This window comes from Peromyscus californicus, unplaced genomic scaffold (genome assembly GCF_007827085.1).
Source record: "Peromyscus californicus insignis strain IS unplaced genomic scaffold, ASM782708v3 Scaffold_2__1_contigs__length_46816999, whole genome shotgun sequence".
Taxonomy (NCBI): Eukaryota; Metazoa; Chordata; class Mammalia; order Rodentia; family Cricetidae; genus Peromyscus; species Peromyscus californicus.
Window position 1 is genome coordinate 12,866,909 of NW_026294540.1, and position 25,039 is coordinate 12,891,947.

General features: G+C 47.6%; 1 protein-coding gene across 3 annotated transcripts; it reads left to right on the plus strand.

The window, feature by feature from the left end:
- Nucleotides 1-2,558: 2,558 nt before the first annotated feature.
- Anapc7 (anaphase promoting complex subunit 7) lies at nt 2,559-24,342 on the plus strand. 3 transcript variants are annotated; one of them, XM_052755324.1, is made up of 11 exons: nt 2,559-2,761; nt 5,739-5,925; nt 6,663-6,782; nt 11,205-11,316; nt 11,968-12,121; nt 13,750-13,892; nt 16,686-16,803; nt 19,293-19,489; nt 20,042-20,266; nt 21,515-21,665; nt 23,649-24,342. In XM_052755324.1, exons 1-11 carry the CDS (start codon nt 2,661-2,663, stop codon nt 23,836-23,838), a joined length of 1,698 nt encoding a protein of 565 aa, XP_052611284.1. In that variant the 5' UTR covers nt 2,559-2,660; the 3' UTR covers nt 23,839-24,342. The 3 variants fall into 3 exon arrangements, with proteins under 3 accessions (XP_052611284.1, XP_052611285.1, XP_052611286.1); XM_052755325.1 differs by lacking the exon at nt 2,559-2,761 and adding an exon at nt 4,139-4,230; XM_052755326.1 differs by lacking the exon at nt 2,559-2,761 and adding an exon at nt 4,141-4,230 and having other exon boundaries at nt 5,739-5,827.
- Nucleotides 24,343-25,039: the final 697 nt, after the last annotated feature.

Here is a 25,039-nt window from a genome sequence, read left to right on the forward strand (position 1 = left end):
ACTCAGAAGGCTGAGTCAGGAGGATCATGAGTTTGGAGTCAAGATGTTTCTCTTATGATTTTTCTCAGAATAAAGTATATTTTTTGCATCTGTTTCTTTAAAATTAAGTGATCAGGACTCAGCCAGGCCTTGGTAGTGCATGCCTTTAATCCCAGCACCCAGGAATCAGAGGTAGGCGGATCTTTATGAGTTCAAGGCTGGCCTGATCTACAGAGCTAGTTCCAGGACAGGCTTCCAGGCTACACAGAGAAACCTTGTCTTGTCTTAAAAAATGGAAAAGAAGAAGAAGAAGAAGAAGAAGAAGAAGAAGAAGAAGAAGAAGAAGAAGAAGAAGAAGAAGAAGAAGAAGAAGAAGAAAAGAAAAAAGTGATTAGAACTCAGCAGTTGGTAAAGTGCTTGCTGTGGGTCTTAGTTACTATTCTATTGCTGTGCGGGGACAGACACCATGACCAAGACAAACTTACAAAATAAAGCATTTAATTGGTGGTGTGCTTACAGTTTTAGAGAGCTAGTCTATGATCATCTTGATGGGAAGCAGGGTGGCAGGCAGGCACAGTGCTGGAGCAGTGGCTGAGAGCTTCCATCTGATCTGAAAGATGGAGGCAGAGAACAAATGAGACGCCTCAAAGCCCACCCCCAGTGACACACCTCCTCCAAGGCCACACCTCCTAATCCTTCCTAAACAGTTCACTAACTGGGAACCCAACATTCAAATATAGGAGCCTATGGGGCCATTCCCATTCAAACCAGCACACCATGCAAGCATGAGAATGTGAGTTCTAAACCAGCATCCATGTATGTAACCAGGGAATAATGGCTCAGGCTTGAGATCCCAGCACTGGGGAGGTAGAGACATGTGCATGGTTCACACTGGTGCACATGTGTGTGCACACACATGCAGACACCTAAATAAAGTAACAAAAATAAAGTCGGGGGGTGGTGGTGGTGGTGGTGGTGGTGGTGGTGGTGGTGGTGGTGGTGGTGCAAGCCTTTAATCCCAGCACTCTGGAGGCAGATCCAGGTGGATCTCTGTGAGTTGGAGGCCAGCCTGGTCTACAGAGCGAGATCCAGGACAGGCACCAAAACTACACAGAGAAACCCTGTCCGGAAAAAAAAATAAATAAATAAAAATAAAACAGACAAATAAAAATAAGTCTTTAAAGCAAACAGCTTCCGTTTAAATTTTTGTTATTTGCATTTACTTATTTATTTATTTGTGGGAGTGAAAGGCACGTGCTCTTGTGCCTGGGTGGAGGTCAGAGGACAACTTGAAGGAATCAGTTCTTTACTTCCACCATGTTGGACACGGGATTGAACTCAGATGGCCAGGTTTGAAGTCAGCGCCTTTACACTCAGTGTAATAGTTTAGCGGCAGAAGGCGAGCTGGAGCCAAGGGACACCACCTAGTCATACCATGCAGCAGAGCTCACATGGGAGGTTTATTGGGGGGGAGTGCAAAGGCGGCCTCTGAGGGAGAGCAGAAGAGAGGGGCGAGAAGGGCTTGCCTTTTATAAGGGGAGAGAGCACATGTGCATAGAGCCAGTTCTCAGCTTGGTGGCTACAGGGTCACATCTTGGCTGCTGCTGCTGCTGCTGCTGCTGCTGCTGCTGCTGCTGTATCCTACTCGGTCCCCCGAGTGAAGGCCAGTGTAAATGCCTGAATGCTAACACTCAGGCCGCCCAGCTTCGGTTTCCACGTTTTAAAATTTTGGTTTCTTCGTTGGCAAAGAGGGAATCACAACTCAAAGTTAATATTTTCTTCAGTTGATTTTCATGAGTATCGTGCGTGCCGGAGTGTATGTCTGCGCACCACACGCATGTAGTTGCCCATGGAGGCCAGAGGAGGGAGTCGGATGTCCTGGAGCTGGACTCACACGGTTGGGGACCGTCAGGAAGGTGCTGGGAACCGAGTTCGTGTCCTCTGCAAGAGGACCAAGCCGTTTTGATCGTGGAGTCGGCGCTCACTTTATGGTTTTGGAACATGCAATCCAATAACGGACTCGTAAAGACTCGAGATGTAATCTGTGGGGCTGCCAGCGATCCCAGCTCATTCCTGTACCTATCCTTTATTTCCCACTTGACCTGGTAAACCATGCCTGGCACGGAGGAACCTACTAAGGGTAACAGGACTACAAGCCACCAAGGAGGGGGGCGTGGCACTCTCACCTGGTGCGCACGCGTAGTTGTCAAAAAGCCGGCTCTTGGGCGCCTGATTCAAAACTGCCATTTTAACTGTCAGTTTTCCACCTCTGTTCTATTGACCTTCGTTATGACGGACTGCTGCACATTGTTAGCAGCCTCGCAGACGCATCCATCCCTCAGGCTGGCTTCCTTTCGAGCAAAGCCAGTATTGCTGCAAGGAGGTCTTCTTCCAGTGCACGTCAGTCCTCGGTGAGGTTTACCCTTTAAGATGATGCCGCAAGGTTGGCGGAAACCCTTTCGCCCCCTGCCCCGGGCGCTTCTTTTTACGCAGGCACGTCAGTAGCTACCTATATCCTCTGCGGGTGGGCGGGGCGGGGCGGGGTGGGTGGAGCCACGCCTGGACCGGAAGGACCCCAGCGTCCGCCGCCATTTTGGAACCTTCGCTGAGGCCCGGCTCGGCGCCTCGGGGCCTTCTGTCCGCCGCCGCTGCGCCGCCAGCGGTGTCGCCGGGGGAGGAGGATGAGCGTGATAGACCACGTGCGGGACATGGCGGCCGCGGGGCTGCACTCCAACGTGCGGCTCCTCAGCAGCTTGCTGCTGACCATGAGTAATAACAACCCGTGAGTGCTGAGAGGCGGGGCGCGGCGGCCTGGGAGCCCCGGGGCTGAGGCCGCGCGGGCGGCCAGGGCCTCTTCCGGCCTCGGTGGCCTCGGAGGACCGGCTCCGGCCAGAGCAGCGCAGTCCCAGAGATCCAGGCCCCCCCACCCCCCCGAGTGTCAGGCGTGGAGGTGGCGCTCCGCCGTAGGGAGGGGGGCCCCACTTCCTCACCCTGGCGGACACTCGGGACCCAGAGCATCCTGGGGCGGGCGGAGTGGCGCCTTTTTTTTAAAAAAGTACCCCCTTGCAGCCTCTTGGAAGGCCCGATGCCCCTGCCGTGTAGAGTGACCCGTTTGGTTTGCTTGATGGACAGGGTCTCCTGTAGCCTAGACTCGCCTGCAGCAGGCTGTCTAGACGAGGATGATCCCGAGCTTCCCCAGAAGCTGGGGTCGCAGGGTGTTCGCACCCCCCACCCCCACCCCCCGTGCCTGGTGTTCTTGTGGTGCTGGCTGGCGCTCGAACCCGGGACTTCCTGAGTGTTAGGCAAGCACTGCCAGCTGAGTGACATCTCGACCCGGGTTTACCGAGTCTCGGGTGAAGCACGAGACAGTTCTGGCCTTGAGTGCTTGTTGGATCCTGCTTGAAAATTCCCCATCATGCCCAGTCTTCGGGGTGGCTCCCCAAGCCAGCCGATGATTCCTTCCTGTCTCTGGTTTCTTCCCATGCCCGAGCTCTCACCGCAGGCCATCCTCCCTGGTTCTGTTTTAGGCCACTTCGGTGCACAAGCTGGTTCTGATCTCCAGGCATTGGCACCCGCGCGGCTCCTGCTTAGAGTCTTCACTTTACAACTGCCTCCTGGTTTAGGTTTCAGCGCAAGTCGCTTCTTCTTTTGGGTTTTTTGTTTTTTTTTTCGAGACAGGGTTTCTCTGTGAGGCTTTGCGCCTTTCCTGGAACTCGCTTTGGAGACCAGGCTGGCCTCGAACTCACAGAGGTCCGCCTGCCTCTGCCACCACCGCCTGTCCTCAGGTCGCTTCTTAAACAGACCTCCTCCCGCCAGAATTTTCCTCTTTTGATTTTCTGCTTCCTTCTTGCCATCTGTTGAAAAAGCCCAGTTCCCATTTGTGAGAGGCACTCTTGAACGTACTGGCAGTGCTAAGGAAATGCGCATACTGTAGGAGGTCCAATATGTCAGCTGGTGAGGACTAGTTAAAATGGTATTTTTTTGAGGGTAGAGGATGAAGTTCTGTGATAGAAGGTATTTGTGACGCCTTGGGCTCAATCTGAAGCACTGAAAAAAGAAAGTTTGAAACATATGGGTTCTCTTACACTATCTTCAGACACCTGAAAGTCAAGATAATGAATCGTGTTCTCAAGTTTGATTTCTGTATGTAAAATTAAAGACACTTTTAGGGCCTGGAGAGATGGCTCCACAGTTGAGAATGCTTGCTGCTCTTGCAGAGGACTTGACTTTGGTTCCCAGCACCCACGTCAGGTACTTACCAAGGATCCAACATGCTCTTCTGGCCTCCATGGGCAACAGTATGCACATGTGCTCATATACATATAAATAATAGTAATGACTTTAAAAAGACCTAAGGCTAATTCTTTTTCATCCTGCCATTTTTGGCTTTCCTATTCTGTTCTCATACTGGCTTTTTCTTTGGTATTTGAAATTTTCAGGTGCCTGTTTTTTTGTTTTTTATTTTATTTTATTTTATTTTTTTCCAGACAGGGTTTCTGTGTAGCTCTGTCTGTCCTGGAACTCTGTAGACCAGGCTGGCCTCGAACTCACAGAGATCTGCCTGATTTTGCCTCCTGAATGCTGGGATTAAAGGCATATGCCACCATGCCCGGTTCAGGTTCTTGTTTGTTCAGTGTTTTTCTAAAAAGAATTCAAAAAGTAGTAAGTTTCCTCCTTTCTAGAGTCTCTGCCCTTTGGTAATAGTCAAGTCATTGTGATTGCTATCCTTTGGCAATATTATCCTTAAAATTTGATGTTAACCTAAGATAATATATGTGTATATGAAACATTGCTAAATTGAGAGGTTTTATTGAGTAGGCATAGTGGCCCATTCTGTAATCCCATTACTTCCAAGGTAGAAGGAGGAGGATTGCTGTAAGTACAAGGCTGCCTGGGCTACAGAGTGAGGAGACACTGTCTCAGAAAGCAGGAAGAGGCTGGAAGGGCCTTAAAAAGAGAAGGAAAGTGTGTTTTCTTCATCTGCTCATTTGATTGATTTATATATAGGTGTATGTGGGTGATTTTTCCCCCCTCTTTGGGGGCCTGCCACCCGGCTCCTAACTAAATACACAGAGACTTATTCTTATTTTTTATTTCTTAGTTTTTGGTTTTTCAAGACAGGGTTTCTCTGTGTAGCTTTGCGCCTTTCCTGGGACTCGCTTGGTAGCCCAGGCTGGCCTCGAACTCACAGAGATCCGCCTGGCTCTGCCTCCCGAGTGCTGGGATTAAAGGCGTGCGCCACCACTGCCTGGCCAGACTTATTCTTACTTAAGAACGCCCAGCCTTAGCTTGCTTGTTTCTAGCCAGCTTTTCTAATTTAAATTATCCCAGTTCTCTTTAACTACTTTTTGCCTCTGGGCTTTTTATCTTTCTTTATTCTGTATATCTTCCCTTCTTACTCCGTGGCTAGCCCCTGGTGTCCCCTTCTCCTCCTTTTCTTGCTCCTTCTCCTCTCTCAGGCCTAGATTTCTCCTCTTTATTCTTTCTGCCTGGCAGCCCTGCCTCTCCCTCTCCTGCCTAGCTATTGGTTGTTCAGCTTTTTATTGAACCAATCAGGTATTTTATTAGATAGGCAGAGTAACACAGCTTCATAGAGTTAAATAAATGCAACATAAAAGAATGCAATACATCTTTGAATCATTAAACAAATATTCCACATCATAAATGAATGTAACACATCTTAAACTAATATTCCACAAGAGATGTGCTTTCTAATTTTCAAAATAACCCATGTAGGACTTGCTTCCTTTGTTTTTCAGTGAGCTGTTTTCCCCATCTCAGAAGTACCAGCTTTTGGTGTATCATGCAGATTCTCTCTTTCACGATAAGGAGTATCGGAATGCCGTGAGTAAGTATACCATGGCTTTACAGCAAAAGAAAGCCTTGAGTAAAACTTCAAAAGTGCGACCTTCAACTGGAAATTCTGCATCTACTCCACAGAGTCAGGTGATTAAGAGAGAACTTGTTTGTTTATATTTATTTAGGGTTTTCAAGACAGGGCTTCTCTGTGTAGGTAGTCCTGGCTATCTAGGAACTTTCTCTGTAGACCAGGCTGGCCTCAAACTCACAGGGATCTGCCTGTCTCTCCCTCCCAAATGCTAGGATTAAAGGTGTGCGCCACCATTGCCCAGTCTTTGTGTGTGTGTGTATACGTATGTATATATGTGTATATGTATATATAATTTTTTTGAGGACAGGGTTGAAGTATTTTTTTCAGTGATGGGTTGCTCTGTTGTAGAATGAAACAGTTCTTCATTTTTTATTATCACGTACTATTCCATGGCACATGCATGCTGCATTTTGTTCATCTGTTCATTAATTGATGGGCATGGGGTTGCTTCTTCTGTTGACCATGGGTATTGTGGCTGTGACTGTTTGTGGCCAGATTTGTGGGTGAACTTGCTTTTATTTGTTTATTTATTTACCTATATTTATTTATTTATTTATTTATTTGTTGGTTTTTCAAGACAAGGTTTCTCTGTGTACAGTTCTGGCTGTCCTAGAACTTGCTTTGTAGACTAGGCTGGCGTTGAACAAGTGCTGGGATTTAAGGCATGCTTCTTGCTTTTATTTCTTGATTGTCTCTCTAGGAGCAGAATTGCTAGATTATAAGATTACTAACTGTTTAACAGTGTCACACTGTTGAGATCGTATTTTGAAGAGATATTTTTGTTATTTTGCAGTGTCTTCCATCTGAAATCGAAGTGAAATACAAAATGGCTGAGTGTTACACGATGCTGAAACTAGACAAAGATGCCATCGCTGTACTCGACGGGATCCCTTCAAGACAGAGGACTCCCAAAGTGAGCTGAGGTCCCTCTCCCCAGTTCGCTTCACTCTGCCTTATCCTGTGTGTTCTCCGTGTTTCAGGAAGTCTGTCTGATCATTCTTCTCCTGGCGCTCATTCTTTTTTTTTTTTTTCCTTTCCAGATAGGGTTTCTCTTTGTAGCAGCTCTGGCCAGGCTGGCCTAGAACTCACAGAGATCCACCTGCCTCCCAAGTGTTAGGGTTAAAGGCGTGTTCCACCACAGCCTGTCAGTAGCTCTCATTCTTGCACTCTCCCCTAGTAGTGGAGTTGGGGTTCAGACAGATAGATGGTTGACTTCTTTAAGGAACCCTGAGAATTCAGCTAAGTATAGTGGCACTCATTTATAATCCTAGCACTTGGAGGTAAGAGCAGGAAAACCATGCATTTAAGGCTGTCCCATGTTTATAGCCCTAGAGCGGGGTGACAACAGGCTGGCCGACCGGTGTAGTCAGATTGTCAAGCTCCAATGTAGAGAAAAACAGCATTTCAGTAGATAACTCAGCATTGACTCTGAACTCCACACACGTATGTTTATAGCACACACGCTTACATGCATCTACACATGAGCACATATACAAAAAGACTACTGACAGAATATATATTTGTGTTTAATTTGGCAGTGTATTAAAGAGTGTGCTTTTTTTTAAAAAAAAAGATTTATTTATTTTTATGTGCATTGGTGTTTTACATGTATGTCTGTGTGAGAGTGCCAGACCCTCTAGAGCTGGAGTTACAGACAATTGTGAGCTACCATGTGGGTACAGGGAATTGAACCCCGGGTCTTCTGGAAGAACAGCCAGTGCTCTTAACCGCTGAGCCATCTCCCTAGCCCCAAGAGTGTGCCTTGAACTGGAACTGGTTAGACATGTGACTTATGTGCAGTGGCAGTGAGGACAATTTAGCAATCTGTGAAATTTTTTTCTTTTTTTTTTTTTAATGGATAATAGCATTTTCACATTTTCTTTGTTAACCTTTTTGAAAGCTTACTAAGTTCATGGATGTACAAATAACCTTTTTCTTTCATTCATTGTTCTGGACTGGGAATTGAACCTACAGCTCTGTGCTTGCCAGTCAAGCATGTTACATTGAGTAATACCCCAGCTGTAAAATTAGGGGTTTTTTTTTTTTTGGTTTTTCAAGGCAGGGTTTCTCTGTGTAGCTTTGTGGCTTTCCTGGCTCTCGCTCTGTAGACCAGGCTGGCCTCAAACTCACAGAGATCCTGGCTCTGCCTCCTGAGTGTTGGGATTAAAGGTGTGCGCCACCACTGCCCGGCTGTAAAATTAGTTTTTACAGTACTATTCTTTTTAAAAAAAAAAAAAAAAATCAAGTACTGTAAACAGTGTTTTTAGGTGCCCATCTTTTTATTTGTGGGGGGCAGGAAGGGGGGTAGCAGGGGTGTTTTTTGAGACAGGGTTTCTCTGTGTAGCCCTGGCTGTCCTGGAACTTGCTCTGTGGACCAGGCTGGCTTCTGCCTCCAAGTGTTGGTATTAAAGCCATAAGCCATCACTGCCCAGCTAATTTTTTAATTTTTAAAGCTTTATTTATTTTATATGTATAAATGTTTTGCTTGCATGTATATATAAATGTTTTGCTTTCATGTATATATATGTACATCACATGCTTGCTTGGTGCCCACTGAGGTTAAAACAGGCCGTCAGATCACTTGAAACAGGAGTTACTGATGGTTGGAGTTACTGAGCTGCCATGTGGGTGCCGGGAATAGAACACGGGTCCTCTGGAACAACAGCCAGTGCTCTTAACCGCTGAGCTGTCTGTAGCCTTCTCTTTGCATTTTCAAAATGACCTCTAAAATGCACTACCTAAAGCCAAATAGTTTAATTTATGGCTTTTTTTTTTTTTTTTTTTGGTTTTTTTCGAGACAGGGTTTCTCTGTGTAGCTTTGCACCTTTCCTGGAACTCGATTTGGAGACCAGGCTGGCCTCGAACTCACAGAGATCCGCCTGGCTCTGCCTCCCGAGTGCTGGGATTAAAGGCGTGCGCCACCACCGCCCGGCGGCTTTTTTTTTTTTTTTATTTTTTTTTTATTTTTTTTTTTAATTTCAGTATAGACATGAGTGTGAATTAAATGCTCTATTAGACTTATATACTGAGGTTTATAATTGGAACAGATGTTCTCTCCAGAGCCCCTCTGTTGAGTGAATATATGATATCTGGCATGCCAACTTGCAGATAACTGAAAATAGTAAATATTCTTTTACTTTTGTGCTCTCATAGCCAAAATCTACCAAACACCAGCTTGTGTTTAAGAACTTAAATTGGGACATGGTCGTTTTCTCTTTGTACTATAAAGACTATCTGTTCTTGTCATTTCTGTGTCTGTATGTCTATACTTGTGTGTTACTGTGTGAGGTTTACTTGTACTTTAGTGAATATGCTGTACACTCTGTGTTAACGTGTGTCCTGTGCACTTGTGTTAGTGTGTGCTGTACACGTACATGTTAGCATGTGCAGTACATGTCAGTTATCCTGCACTCAGGAGGTGAGACACAAGAATCAGGAATTCAAGGTCCTCCTTAGGTACACAGTGAGTTCAAGGCTAGCTTGAGCTATGTAAGCTCTTGTCTCATAAAACCAAAACCAAACAGGGCTCAAGAGATGGCTCAGCAGTTAAACGTGTTTGCTGTTCTTCCTGGGGCCAGAGTTTGGTTCCCAGCACCCACATCAACAGCTCACAACCACCTGTATCTCCAGCTCCAGGGCATCCTCCACCTCTGCTGGCCTCCAGAGATATGCATGAACACCCACATACTCTCATGCACATAGACACACTCATGTTTGTGCACATAAATAAAGTCTTTTTAAAAATTGTGAAGATTTCAGTCGGGTGGTGGTGACACACACCTTTAATCCCAGCCCTTGGGAAGCTGAGACAGGCGGATCTCTGTGAGTTCAAGGCCAGCCTGATCTACAAATTGAGTTCTAGGACAGGCTACATAGAGAAACCCTCTCTTGAAAAAAATTTAAAATTTCTTCACTTTTTTCTTCTTTTTTTAAATAGGTTTTTTTTTTTCTCAACTTTTATTGATTCTCTGTGGATTTCACATCATACATCCAGATTCCACTTATCTCCCTGGCCCCTCAATTTTGTCTTCTAATGATTACACCCTTCCCCAAAAACAAAACAAAATTTAAAAGAAAAACAAAACAAAAAAGCATCTCGTCGTGGAAGCTGCGGTGTGGCCCTCTGAGTCACACGGTTCACCCCTTAGTCCATTTATCTTTACTTGTGAGTCATTGGTCTGGTTCAAGGCCTCTGGCTTCTGCTACACTACCAATAATGGGCTCTCTCTGGGGCTCCTCTTGGATATTCTGTTGTTCTGTGTCGAGGAGATCCTGTAGTTTTGGATCTGTTGGTTGGTCCCCTTCACATGCTCCAGCAGTTCATAAATGCTGTGGATGTTGGGGTGGGCTAACTCATAGCCATGGTTCTGGGCCTGGGTGGTAGCTGGCCTTGGAGACAGAGTTTCTCTATGTAACAGCCCTGTCTGTGTTGGAACTCTCATTATAGACTAGGCTGGCCTCGAACTCATATAGAGATCAGCCTATCTCTGCCTCTCTGACTTCTTCACCTTCTTATGTATTAGTATTAAAGTTAAAATACCAGCTTAGTCTGGAAAGATGGCTCCGGCAGTTAGGAGCATGCACAACTCTTCTAGAGGACCTGAGTTCAATTCCCAACACACATGTCAGATGGTTCACAATGACCTATAACTCTAGCTCCAGGATGATGTAATTCCTTCAGCTTCTGTGGGCACGTGTACTCATGTGTGTACGTGTACACACACACACACACACACACAATTAAGAGAGGCAGATAGATCTTAATGTGTTCCAGACCAACCAGGGCTACACAGTGAGACCCTGTCTCAAAACAAAAATGAACAAAAAAATAAAAATTTTAGCCGGGCGGTGGTGGCGCACGCCTTTAATCCCAGCACTCGGGAGGCAGAGCCAGGCGGATCTCTGTGAGTTCGAGGCCAGCCTGGGCTACCAAGTGAGTCCCAGGAAAGGTGCAAAGCTACACAGAGAAACCCTGTCTCGAAAAACCAAAAAAAAAAAAAAAATAAATAAAAATTTTAAAATATATCAGCTTGAGGACTTCTGGGGCCATTCATGTTAACATCTTAACTAAAATTCTGGCACGTTTCTCAAGTCTGTGTTAGTCCTGAGGCAGCATCTTTGACTCAAGATTATTTGGGAGATAACAGAACTAGGAAAAGCAAGGGTTATAGTTCTTTGTTTTGAGGAATGAAATCAGTCTTTATTTGCACAGGGCTGTGGGTAGATTTTCCAATAGAGAGCAGAATAGTAGTTGGGAATAAAACTCAGAGCTTGTTCATGTGGAGTACTTCCTTTGCAGATACACTTGCCTTACTGTCCTTTGTTTTGTGTGTAGATAAACATGATGTTGGCAAACCTGTACAAGAAGGCTGGTCAGGAACGCCCGTCAGTCACCAGCTATAAGGAGGTCCTGCGGCAGTGCCCTTTGGCTCTTGACGCCATTCTAGGTATAGAAAGTTTTCTGCCTGTTGCCTGGGGTATTTGCAGTCAGAGATGATAGCTCTCAATTATGACTATGCATTAGGTAGAGTAGGGAATTTTTTTTTTTAGACTTTAATTTGATTTTATGTAGATGAGGGTTTTGCCTATATGTATGTTTGTGAACCATGTGTGTGCCTGGTACCCATAGAGGATAGAAGAGGGCATTGAAGCCCCAAGAACTGGAATTATGGGTGGTTTTAAGTCATCATGTGGGTTCAAATCTGGATCCTCTGTAAGAAAAGCAAGTGCTCTTAACCATGAGCCATTTTTCCAGCCTCTAGAGTAGGCTTAAAACATTCTGAATACTAGCCTGGGCTACCAAGTGAGTTCCAGGAAAGGCGCAAAGCTACACAGAGAAACCCTGTCTCGAAAAACCAAAAAAAAAAAAAAAAAATTCTGAATACTGTCAGTTTTGAAATAAAGAGTAATACCTGTCTTTTAGAGGGGGGAGTGGTAGCTCAGTGACAGCATGTGCTCAGCATGCCTGAGGCTCCGACCTCTTTGTGTGTTGTGTGCATCTTGCTTAGACTAGGGAAGGTAGCTGTGTGGCCTGCTGTTTGCTGCACTGTGGGAGGAAGATGCTGTGCCTCACCTGTCTCTTGCTTTTGGGGGGTTAGGTTTGTTATCCCTTTCTGTCAAAGGTGCAGAGGTGGCGTCAATGACGATGAATGTGATCCAGACTGTGCCCAACCTGGACTGGCTGTCCGTGTGGATTAAAGCCTATGCTTTTGTGCACACTGGCGACAACTCGAGAGCCATCAACACCATCTGGTGAGAGCCAGGACGTAAACTCCGTGACTATTGGTGGGAGGTACGGTCTGAAGTATGTAAGATCTTACTACAGAGCCCGGGTTGCCCTTTGAGTTGGCCTCAGTCTCCCGCCTCAGCGTCCCTACTGCTAGGATTACAGGCATGAGCCACCATTCCTGGCTTGATCCAAGGATCTTACGCCCCTTTCTTTGTCTGGAGATTTGATGTGTTTCTGTAAAGCAGAAAAAGTAGTTGCTTACTTGGCAGTCAGTGGTCTGTGTTTTCTAAGGCACTAAATGTTTGCAGATGTAATCAGCTGCTCGACCTGTAAACATGGAAAGCAGGACCGAGTTGTGCTCTGTCCTGTGAAGATGGCCACCCTGAGAGAGCAAACGGCTGTGGTGTCATGGCCACGTCTTTTGTTTGTGCAGGTGTTTGTTGTAACACCTGACGTAGGGTGCCTCTTTGCAATTGGGGTTTCTTTCTGTTCACAGTCCTAGGACAAAAAGCTGTATTTTATTTTTCAGTCAGGAGTAGCTGCCACTTATGAATGACATAAAAATCATGTATGTTGTCCTCTTTAAAAAACAAAAAACTTGGGCTGGAGAGATGGCTCAGAGGTTAAGAGCACTGACTGCTCATCCAGAGGTCCTGAGTTCAATTCCCAGGAACCACATGGTGGCTCACAACCATCTGTAATAAGATCTGGCACCCTCTTCTGTGTACATAATAAATCTTTAAAAAAATAAAATAAAATAAAAAGCAAAAAACTAACCTTGCTGGGTGTGGTGGTGTACCTTTAATCTCAGCACTCTAGAGGCAGAAGCAGGCTTGCCAGGGCTCCATAGTGAAACCCTGTCTGTCTCAAAAAAATAAAAGGAAAATCATAACCAGAAAGTTCTTTGTAGATTACGTGTTATATTTGAGATATACCCACACACCATTTCATTGTATAGCCATTTTATTTATTTAATTTTATGTGGATGGTGGTTCTGTCTGCATGTATGTCTGTATCCCACGAGTGTGCCTAGTGCACAGAGGCCCGAAGAGGGCGTTGGATTCCCTGGAACTGAAGGTACGGACAGTTCTAAGCTGCTGTGCTAGTGCTGAGACTTGAACCTGGGTCCCTCCGCAGGAGCATCTGATGCTCCTAACCACTGAGCATGGCTCCAGCCCCTTTGTAAAAAATGACCATTGTACCTAGGTCATTTTAAAAGTTTTTAAGATTACATTTATATTTATTTATTGTTCACGGCACATGTGCTTGTGTGGAGGTCAGAGGACAGCTTGAAGGAGTCAGTTCTCTCCTTCTACCGTGTAGGTTCCAGGGATCCAGCTCGGATCAGCAGGCTTAGTGGCAGGTGCCGCCCTTACCTGGTGAGCAGCAGTTTGTTTTAATTATTGTTATAGCTAGAAGTTGTAGTGTCTGTGTGTAAATATCAGGACTTGGAGGTGGAGGTAGGAGGATCATAAGTTCAAGGCCAACCTGAATAATGTAGTACACCCTACCTCAAAAAACAAAACAAAACCTTTTATGAAAAATGTCATACGTACAGAAAAGTATGTCATCTATACGCCCACCCCCCACAAAATTCAATGATTAAACTTTTGTAACAGATTCTAAGGGTTAGTATTTAATATCTTCTAAGTTCACTAGAGAAAAAGTCCTTACTGCGAGACAACGTGGACCTGCTGGGGAGCTTGGCAGACCTGTACTTCAGAGCAGGAGACAGTAAGAACTCCGTCCTCAAGTTTGAACAGGCGCAGATGTTGGATCCTTATCTGATAAAAGGTGAATCCTGGGGCCGGAGAGTGTCTGTAAAGGGCAGCTAAGAGGAGAGGCAGAATGTGGCCTTGGCACCTGGTGTTTCTTGGTTTTCTCTGTAGTTCTTGCTTCTAGGCTTCTTTTTAATTATGTGTAAGTGTGTCTGTGGGAGGGTATGTACACGTGAGTACAGTGCTCTTGGAGGCCAGAGGCATCGGATTCCCCAGGATTTGGAGTTTTGACCCATGTGACATGGGTTGGGAGTCCACTCAGGTCAGGTACGTGCTCTTGGCTGCTGAGCCCTCTCTCCAGCCCCTTGTTTTGTATTGTCTGAAGAGGGTCTCATGTAGCCCAGGCTAGCCTTGAACCTGGCTTTGAATTCTTGATTCTCCTGCTTCCACCTCCCAAGTGCTAGCTCACAGGCATATGCTGCTGCCACTGGTGCCCAGCTCTGCTGCTGTCCTTTTTCAAGATGACTTTTGTGAGTCTCACTTACTGTGGCAGTCCTCTCTCCTGTCCTGGCCTATGTCTCTAACACTTAGCTTGAATTCAAGTGTTTTCTCCTCACAGACCACTGTTTAGCCTTTTTCCTTTAAGGGATATCATGGCATCCTTCCCCCAATGAATTATAAATTTATGATGTGGCCGACTGATAGCATCTGCAGAACCCTAATGTCCTTTTAGGGACTTTGGTTTTACTCTGTCCTTAGTATAATTACAAACAAGTAGGGAACAGATAGTGAGAAAGGGTGGTACTGGTTCAGGTGTCATCAGAGCATGTCAGGGGGGTGAGGGCAGGTGGGGCAGCAGTTTAAAAGGTCCGTGCTCAGGAAAAAGGGACGTGAGAGCGGACAGACTCAACAGAGGCCCACAGAAAAACATGCCTCGGGAAAATGAACAGGCTTTTAGACTGATAAAGAATGGCAATTCTAACACTCAGGACGCTGAGGCACGATTGTGAGATCAAGGCTAGCTACACAGTGAGACCCTGACTCAACCAACCAGAAAGGATGGCTGAGTGTGAAGGGACATTCCCACATATTCAGATATGGGAACAGTCTAGAAAGTGTGTGAACAAGATCTTCCACTGTCTGGTGTTTATTCCCCTTCTCCAAGCTGTCCACGCCGAACTAGTAATCCCAGTACTTGGGAGGTAGGAAAAGAAGGGTCAGCGGTTCAAGTTCGTCTGGCCATTCTGGGCTACTTGAAACTGTCTCAGACTTACCCACCACCAAAGAAATACAGAGAGAGGCCAGCAGTGGTGGCGCACACCTTCAATCCCAGCACTCTGGAGGCAGAGGCAGGCGGATCTCCAAATGAATCTCTTAATTCAAGGTCAGCCTGGTCTACAGAGTGAGTTCCAGGACAGCCAAGACTACACAGCTATTTCCTGTATGGAAAAAACAAAAATCATCAACAACAAAAACAAAAAGGGAAAGAGAGAGAAAATAATGTTTTAGAAATACTTGCATGATGGCATTGGGAGCTTGGAGTTGGATTCTTACACCCAGCACCCAGGCTAACAGGAGTGTGGCTGTGATCTTGCTGGGAGAGGAATGGGGATTTGAAGGGAGGGAGAACAGTAGGAAGAGGTGCCTGAGAGTCAGCGTGGGCCCTTAGAAACCGCGAGGGAAGGTCCCTAATGAACTGCATTATAGATTAAAACTACAGCTTTTGGGGCATAGGCCAGGCCGTTTTATTTCTTTATTTGCTTGTTTGAGACTGAACATTTTTAGTAAGCATGTGCTGATGACTAAGGGCTCTTGAGTAAGAGTATTTATGTGATGCTTTTGGGGGCCTTTCCTGGGCTGTTGTTCACCACACCACATATGTAGGAACAGACGTTCTTGATATGACAGACTTTCAAGTTGTGATGTGGGACCTGTAGCTTCTGTGCCTGCCTGTCTCTCCGTCTTTAGTTCTTTCATGTATATGGTGTCTGCCTGCAAGTTTGTGTTCAGCGTGTGTGTGTGTGTGTGTGTGTGTGTGTGTGTGTGTGTGTGTGTGTGCGCGCGCGCAGGAACCCACAGAGAGCCTTGCTTGTTTTGGATGGTTTGCTCTTTATTCATTCAGTCACTTAGAGAGGAGGTCTCTTGTAGCTGAGGTTGACCTTGAATTTCTGCTTTTCCTGCTTCCAGCTACCAAATGCTGGAATTATTGGCCTGTGTCACCATCCCAGTTTATGTGGTGGTAGAGATTGAACCCGAGCTTTGTGCATGCTCGAAAGCACTCTCCCAACTGAGCTGCATCTCCAGGCTTTTTTTTTTTTTTCCTTCGAGGCAGGGTTTCTCTGTGTAGCCCTGGCTATCCTGGAACTCACTCTGTAGACTAGGCTGGCCTTGAACTCACAGAGATCCTTTGCCTTCTGAGTGCTGGGATTAAAGGCATGTGCCACACCCACCCCAACTTATTTAATTTTTAAAAATTAAATTATGTGTGTGTGTGCATGCACATAGGTCAGAGGGCAACTTTTGGGAAGTGGTCCTGGAGATTGAACTTTGATTCATCTGGCTTGGTGACAATTTCCTTTACCCACAGAGACATTTCACAGGCCCTTCTCTTTTTTTTTTTAAATTTCTATGTGTGAATGTTTTCCCTTTGTGTGTATGTGCCCCATACATGCCTGGCTTCCTCAGAGGTCAGATTCCCGGGAATTGGAGTTGGATGTGGTTTTGAGCCTCCATGTGGGTGCTGGGAACTGAACCCGGCCTCCGCAGGTAGTGCTCCTGTCTGCTGAGCTGTTTCTCCTGCCTCCTTTGTGTCTTCTGAGGCCCTTTCCCTCTCTAGAAGAGCCTCTTCTTACTGTGTCCTGCCTTTCAGGAATGGACGTCTACGGCTACCTCCTGGCTCGGGAAGGGCGGCTGGAGGATGTGGAGAACCTCGGCTGCCGCCTCTTCAACATATCCGATCAGCATGCGGAGCCCTGGGTAGTCTCTGGGTATGCTCATTCAGTCTCTTTCCTCTCCGGTTTGCAGTCTGTTTTTAAAAGATTGTTTTCTCTCTTTAAGGAAATATAAGTTGAACCAAGCATAGTGGTACAGGCTTTTGTTCCCAGCACTTGGGGCAGAGACAGGCGGATCTCTGTGAATTCCAGGCCAGTCTGGTCTACAGAGCTAGTTCCAGTCAGTCAGGGCCCCATAGTTAAGACCTTGGCTTTAAACAAAGAGAGAGAGGATATGAATTGAAATCACAGTCATGAGACCTGAATGAAACCAGGATGTGCCTGTGACTTTGGGCAGGCATTTATTGACTCTTCTGAGTGTGTTTTCTCCTTTGGAGACCAGGACAATGATCCCTCCCTCAAGGCTTAGGAACAGATGATGTGCTGTGTTCAGTAGGCCTCACTCAGGGTCAGAGCAGTCAGTACTGTCATGGTGGTGCTGGGAATCAAACCCTTGTTCTCTTCTGGAGCAGCAAGTGCTCTTAAGTACTTAGCCATCTCCAGCCCCTTGAGTCCTTTTTTTGTTGTTGTTGTTTTTTTGTTTTTTGTTTTTTTTTTTTTTAATTTCCAAGACAGGGTTTCTCTGTGTAGCTCTAGCAGTCCTGGATCTCACTCTGTAGACCAGGCTGGTCTCGAACTCACAGAGATCTGCCTGCCTCTGCTTCCCCAGTGCTGGGATTAAAGGTGTGCGCCCCCATGCCCGGCTCTTTTTCTTAAGTTTTTTTTATTTGTAACTTACCTATATGTGTGAGTGTGTGCTGTGTAGGGCAGGTACCTGTGGTGGTCATAAGGGGATGTTGACTCTCCTGGAGCTGGAATTACATTGTGGCCTGCGTGTGGGTGCTGGGAAACAAACTGCTCGGCCATCTCTCTAGTCCCTCCTTTTTATTTTTACTTTTTTGGATCAGTTTGTCTTTTTGGCCTTTTTCTTTGTTTTTGTTTTTAAACAGAACATTTTATTTTTCTGACTGCTGAAATCCTCAAGATGAACTGGATGCTGCAACAGCTGCACTCTTGGTTTAGGTGTTGTTCCGTCACAAAATCCGTGTCTTTTTTTTTCCCCTGAGACAGGGTCATTGTGTGGCCCTGGCTGTCCTGGAACTCACTCTGTAGACCAGGCTGTCCTCAAACTCACAGAGATCCACTGTTCTGCCTCTCAAGTGCTGGATTAAAGGTGTGCGCCACCACCGCCCGGCACAGAGTCCATGTCTTAGTCCGAGATAGGTCATTTTTGGTACCCTCATTGGCCCGACTCCAGGAGTGTTTCTTCCCTTGGCCCTGCACTCGAGTTACACTCTCTCTCGGTGCTTGGCAGGGAGCTGTGCTTGCCATAGGTCACTTCTGAAGGAGGTAGGCCTTGGAGCTACAGCAGTGCTGTCACTACACAACATGGTGTTACTATGTTGTTAGCTACACAGTGTGTGCATCTTACTGCAACTTTCCTACGGATGGGGTTCCTCCTCTTTCCTCATTTTGTTTCTGCTGCCGAGACCAAAGAGCTGCAGCTGACGTTTTGAGACAAAGTCTCTGTGTGGCCCCGGCTATCCTAGAACTTTGAGAGTTTTGTATTTGTATTTTGATCATGTTCATTCCAAGCTCCTCCTCTTAGCTCCTGCCAGACCCATCCTCCCTGCCCTTCCCCAGCTTGGCACCTCTTTATTTAATAAGCCTTTGACCCCAGTTTGCGCTCTCCGTTTAACTTCTTGGTGTAGGGCAGTGCAGTGCAGTCTAGTCGGCCTCCAGACCCACCAGCTGTCCATAGGGCCTCATCTAGGGGTGGGATCTCATGAGCCCCGTCGTCCCCTTCCGTGCTGGGGTGTTGATTCTGTGCAGGCAGGCACCACAGCTGTGTGGGTTCAGGAGCAGAGCCGCCGTTCAGTTGTGTCCAGAAAACACTTGCTCCAATCCTCCCAGACTTCCGCCTCTTCCACAACCGTCCCTCCCAAAGGGGATGTGACATGGTTATCCCATTTGTGGCCAAGCGCTCTGGGCACTTGTTCGCTGCATTTCATCTTCAGAGCCTCTTACTCCACTTCGACGTGATGGGGTGACTGGAGTGCCCGACTGGGCCTGTGTGCGATCCCCTCGGAGGAGATGCTTAGTTGGTTTATGTTGGTTTTGTTTGCTTCCAGCTGATATCTGGGTTGTAACTGTAAGCACAATTGGTAACTGGCTCTCTCTGATTGTGGATGAAGCTTTCTAAAAACATGTTTTTACATTTTACTTGTGTGTGGATGTGTCAACACCTGACGCCTCTGTGTGGAAGTCATAGGACATTTAGCAAGAGCAGGTCTCTCCTTCCCTGTGTAGGTCTTAGGGACTGAACTCAGGTCATCGGGCTGAGCCATTTGGACAGCTTTTTGGTTTTTGTTTTGTTTGTAAAGACAATCTGTCAGCTTCCCAAGTGCTAGGATTACAGGAATTCGCCGCCCAGCCTGGCAGTGAGGCTGCTTCTCTCGAGTAACTTTGGGTGTTTTTGTCTCCAGATGCCATAGCTTCTATAGCAAGCGCTACTCTCGGGCCCTGTACTTAGGAGCCAAGGCCATTCAGCTGAACAGCAACAGCGTCCAAGCCTTGCTCCTCAAAGGCGCAGCGCTTAGGAACATGGGCAGAGTCCAGGAAGCCATCATCCATTTTCGGGAGGCCATAAGGCTCGCACCTTGTCGCTTAGACTGTTACGAAGGTAAGACAGGAGACTGCCGCGGCGGCGGGATTCTGGGGGGGTGGCAGCTGCATCACGTGGAAGGTTCTGTTAGGTCAGAGCTGTTGTGTGTTAGAGTCACGGCAGCTGGGGAAGAGCAGCTTTAAAAACCAGCATTGATTGGTTGGTTGATTTTTTAAAATTTTTTATTACTAATATTTTTTTGAGACAGGATGTCGCTGTAGCCCAGCAGAGCTGTGCCAGGTTTAGCAGCATTTGGTGACTGAGTCACCGACACTAAAATAGCGCCTACAAGATTCTGTTCCTCTAAAACGTTTTTATAAGAATTTAAAAATAAGCTCAGTAGTCTGCCTCCTAACAGGAAGATGTTCAAATTTGAAGAGAAAAACTTGAAGTTGAAAAGAAGGAAAACCTGCTTATATAGTCAGAGGCTCTGCTGGGTCATCTGCAGCCCCATTGGGTCATTGGAATGGAGGGAGGCCCTGCAGGGCCGGTGTGGCTGGCTGGTGGCAGAGCGTGGTGAGGGGTGTGCTGGGGTGGCCTGCCACAGAGCATCTCTGCTTTGTGTTCCAGGTCTCATAGAGTGTTACTTAGCGTCTACCAGCATTCGAGAAGCGATGGTGATGGCCAACAACGTTTACAAAACTCTGGGTGCAAACGCGCAGACGCTTACCCTGTTAGCTACGGTGTGTCTGGAGGACCCGGTGACGCAGGAGAAAGCCAAAACCCTGCTAGATAAGGCGCTGGCCCAGAGGCCCGACTATGTCAAGGCCGTGGTGAAGAAAGCGGAGCTGCTTAGTGAGTGCACCCCACTGTGTGTTCCCTGTTGTGGCGGTGACCCGCATCTCTGGTGGGTGCTGCAGTCCCTGCAGCCTAGATGGCAGCAGGTCTGAGCCTCTTGAAGTGCTTTATATAGATCACAGCCAGATGTGACCTGGACCTGCTTAGACTGGTTTAAACCAGCTAAAATCACTTGGTAGCTGTTCAGTCATCTGTGGTTTAGTTTTGAACCAGTGTAGTCTGAATACAGCTGGTTTTGGTCAGTTTGAATTGTGAGCTGTCTGGAGTCCTTAACCTTCTCTGAGCTTTGTCCTGGCTCCTGACATAGTCCTGGCTTTATGTGATGCTGTGGAGAGGCCGCTGGGCTCGTGGCTGTAGTGCAGGCCGGTGCTCTCGTCTGGTGCTGGCCCTCCTGCTGACGTCCGCATTCCAAAGGCAGCACAGGACGGCACAGGAGTGGGGAAACCATTTGTTCTCATCCATGATAAACCCCTGTGGTTTTGATGGTTAGGAAAGTAAAGTTGAAATGGGCTTTTTTGTTGTTTGTTTTCTTGAGACAGGGTTTCTCTCTCTAATAGCTCTGGCTGTCCTGGAACTTGCTTTGTAGACCAGGCTGTCCTTGAGCTCTCAGAGATCTGCCTGCCTCTGCCTCCCTGTGTTAGGATTAAAGGCTACCATGTCGTCCCCCCCCCCCCCTTTTTTTTTTAAGAGTATATCTAAAGATTCAGAGCACAGGCTCATTGGCTCAGGTACAGGTGCCAGCAAGGCTGACCACCTGTTCCTCAGTGCAGTCCTCAGGACCCACACGATAGGACAGAATCAACCCCCACAAGTCCTCTGACCTTCACTCATGTGCTGTGGTGTGCTCACCCCTTCACATAAATTAACGTAATAAAAATGGTTTGAAAGACTCAGGACTCACTATACCAATTTCCCAATGAAGTAAAGACCATGTGCTCGCCCGGCAGTGGTGGCACACGCCTTTAATCCCAGCACTCAGGAGGCAGAGGCAGGCAGATCTCTGTGAGTTCGAGGCCAGCCTGGTCTACAAAGCGAGTTCCAGGACAGGCTCCAAAGCTACACAGAGAAACCTTGTCTCAAAAAAAAAAACCCAAACACCCCCCCCCCAAAAAAAAAAACAGACCACGTGCTCGTGCCCCTCCTGAACATCGAAGTACCCTTTAAGGGTGTCTCTGAGGAAGGTGTCAGGTTGTGGTGGGTGTGGCTGTGCACTGGCTGAGCAGTGAAGATTGTCTTTCTCTGTAGGCAGGGAACAGAAATATGAAGATGGAATTGCTCTGTTGAGGAATGCCCTGGCCAATCAGAGCGACTGTGTCCTGCATCGGATCCTAGGGGACTTCCTGGTAGCCGTGAACGAGTACCAGGAAGCGATGGACCAGTACAGTATCGCACTGAGGTGGGTGCTCGGCCTCCTGTGGGGAGGGGGTGAAGATGGAGGAGGCAGATGCATGCTGTGCCCACAGTTGAAGGCCGGCTAATAGTCAGGAGAGGAGGGTTTGTGAGTTCATGACTTGGGGCATATTTTCCGAAAGCATATTAACAGAATCAAAGCGACGCTCCCCTCTTCCCCAGCCCACATCAGCGTATTCCCCGGCTGATTGGTACGGATCCGCCTGTGCTTGTCCCCACACTGTGACTTTATAGGTTGTACCTAGTGTAGATGGGACATTCTGCTTTCTAAAGCAACGTGTTGTGAAGTGTTTTGCTGTGGTTCTACCTTCTATAATAATTAAAACTTAAATTCTGAAGTTTGAGTGCAGCTCTTACCTGTCATCTTGGTAAATACTAACCAATTTCCTTGTCTGTACCTACCTCATTGGGTAGTAAATGACAGAATTAGGGGCTATCAAGATTGTTCAGCCAGGAATGGTGCTTGCTGCATAATCCTGGAGACCTGAGTTCCATTCTCAGAACCCACATAAAGGTGGAAGAGAGAACCGACTCAACGGTTGTCCTCTGACCTCTGCACCATGCCATGACTTATACATGATGCACAGACAAATGTGTGCATGCACACACACCAATTAATAACACTAATAATAAATCTAACTTTTGAAAATAAATGGCTGAATGAGAATCCAGTGTATTCAGTAAAAAGCTCTTAGCACTGTACCTGATATGTAGTAAATAGTGAATACAGGTATTTGTACTGATTAGGGCAGAAGTGGTTGTGTTGTTTTTGAGGCTTGCGAGTATGTCTTAGGTGCAACCTGGCACTGTCCTCCTCAGTCTCGTTCATCTATTCACTTGTCCCGTAGACAGCAGAGGCTGTGCTTCTGAGCACTCAGTGAATCGCACAGTACTCAGAACTCTGCTGCAGTCTGTAGGGTGGGCCGAAGTGTGCGAGCCTCTGTGTAGGTGAGAGTTCGGTGGAAGGTTTGGGTAAGGAGGAGATGTAACAGACTGCCCTGTGTCCGTGAGCGGGAACAGGATTCCAGCGTGGCCTGGAATGAAAGCCAAGCACCCAGTTTATTAGAGGTGTTTGCTAAATGGTCACTGGGCAAAGGCTGCTGAGTGCCTGGGGACTGGCTTCCGTGGGAGAGCGCTCGCCTAGCACGCGCAAGGCCTGAACTTCATTCCGTAGTCCTTTGTTTTGTTTTTAGGAGCCGAATAAAGAAGGATTCTGGGGCTCCTGGCTTTGTGGGGTTGCTACTAAAGAAAATGCCTTGGTCTGGTTCTATCCTCAGGACTTAAAGTCAGTTCCACGATGTAGCATGATGTCCTTGTGACAACATGGAACAGTGCCACACACAGAACAGTAACTTGTTCCTGAGGCAGGTTGCATGGCTGCATTATGTACCTGAGGCTGACTTTCACCCTGATCCTTCTTGCCCCCCAAGTTCTGGGATTACTGGCATGCGCCCCTTTGTCTAGCTGCTCCCGCCAGCAGGGTGCTAGGGCTTTGTAGTTGTGAGAAAAAAAACTTAATTTTTCATTGTAATTTTAGCCATTTTTTTAGTGAATTGTTTATTATTTTTACTTTCTGTGTGTGGGTGTTTTGCCTGCATGTATGTCTATGCACCATGTGTGCCTGGTGCCCTCAGAGGCCAGAAGAGGGCGCCAGATCCCTGGGAACTGGGGTCCCAGGTGCTCATGAGTCACCATGTGGGTGCTGGAACTGAACCCAGGTCCTTTGTAAGAGCAACAAATGCTCTTAACCGCTTAGCCACCTCTCCAGACCTGTTAAAATGTTAAAATTTCTAACACTTGGGACAGTACCCCCTTTTCACCTCCGACGACGGACTCCCTGGATCCAGCCCTGGACGCCACGGTCATTTGCATCATCTCCGACTCCAGCACCCTGCGGGGCCAGCTCGGAGAGCCAGCAGTCCCAGGACGAGGCATGACTCAGCCTCTCCTTTGTTTTGTTGTTCCTTAGTTTGGACCCCAACGACCAGAAGTCTCTGGAGGGGATGCAGAAGATGGAGAAGGAGGAGAGTCCCACGGATGCTACTCAGGAGGAGGATGTGGACGACATGGAAGGGAGCGGCGAGGAAGGGGACCTGGAGGGCAGCGACAGCGAGGCGGCCCAGTGGGCTGACCAGGAGCAGTGGTTCGGCATGCAGTGACGGCACCGCGGCAGCCTCTGGGGATTCCTGGACGGACGGACGGACGCTGTGGGAGGACAGTGTGCTCATGGCAGGACTCCCTGCCCATTTCCTCACCTTGTAGTCGGGACTTGAGCAGCCTGATGTCTGTCTGTCCTTCCTGCTTTGCTGAGGACTGAGAGCGACCCTAGCCGCCCACTCACCAGGCTCGGGGGGTTCTGATGTGCCTGGTGGAAGATGCTTTTTCTCGACAGGAATGGGTTCAGAGGACTGACCCATCCTCCTAAGGGCACACGCACAGGGGTGGGTGGCCCTGTCAGGTGTCTGGTTCCCGGGAGTCATGGTGCTGGGCCCGCCACACTCCCTGCTAGGAATGGCGTTCTGGCGGGGCAGTTTCCCTGTGCTTCAGTGACTGTGGAGCAACCCTGGGCCTCGGCGTGGGCAGATCTGAGAAGCAGCATGATGGGAGCATGGCCACACCAGGGCCATTCAACTAATAAAACTGTTGGGTGGGGTCACAGTGGACACCCTTTCACAGCCTCTTCCTTCCCTCTCCTGGTCAGAGACAGCCATGCGGCCCTAGAACAGTTGGCCATAAATACATTCCCTTTCCTCTCATGTGGTGGGAGGCCGAGCCCTGACCACTTCACATGGGGCCCAGAGGTCAGGGTCTGATCTGCCCTGGAGCAGCCTGGAGTGTCCTTCAGCACTGGGAACAGGTCACCTCACCTCCATCCTGGGTTCTGCCTTTCAAGATGCAGACCAAGGTGCTAGAAATCTGATGCACAGAGAGATTCACTGCAAATGAACAATTGTCAAACTCAGAACACCTGTCAGTGCAGTGGGACGTGGGCCAGCGTGCCTGGTAGTGAGACATCTTGCACTTGGGGGACAGAGGCATGGCAGTTCCACACATGCTGGGCTACACAGCAAGATCTGTTTCACGATACACGATAAATAAAATGGACCAAGTCTCATGAAAGTGTCTCAGTGTGAGCCTCAGCCTGTGCACACTATTGCCCTGAGCCATTTCTCAGGCTCCTACAGGCAGCATGTGGGGCGTGCTTTTCCTGACTTGGCCTCACCAGCAGCCCCGGTGACCAGTCAGTGCTGAAAGAGTAGGTAAAACCCTTTGAGCATGACTTGAACCCAGCCACCCCCTGTTCGGTGTCAGGCTGGATCCACACGGGTCAGGGTGGGTCTGCGGCCTCCTTCATTGGCC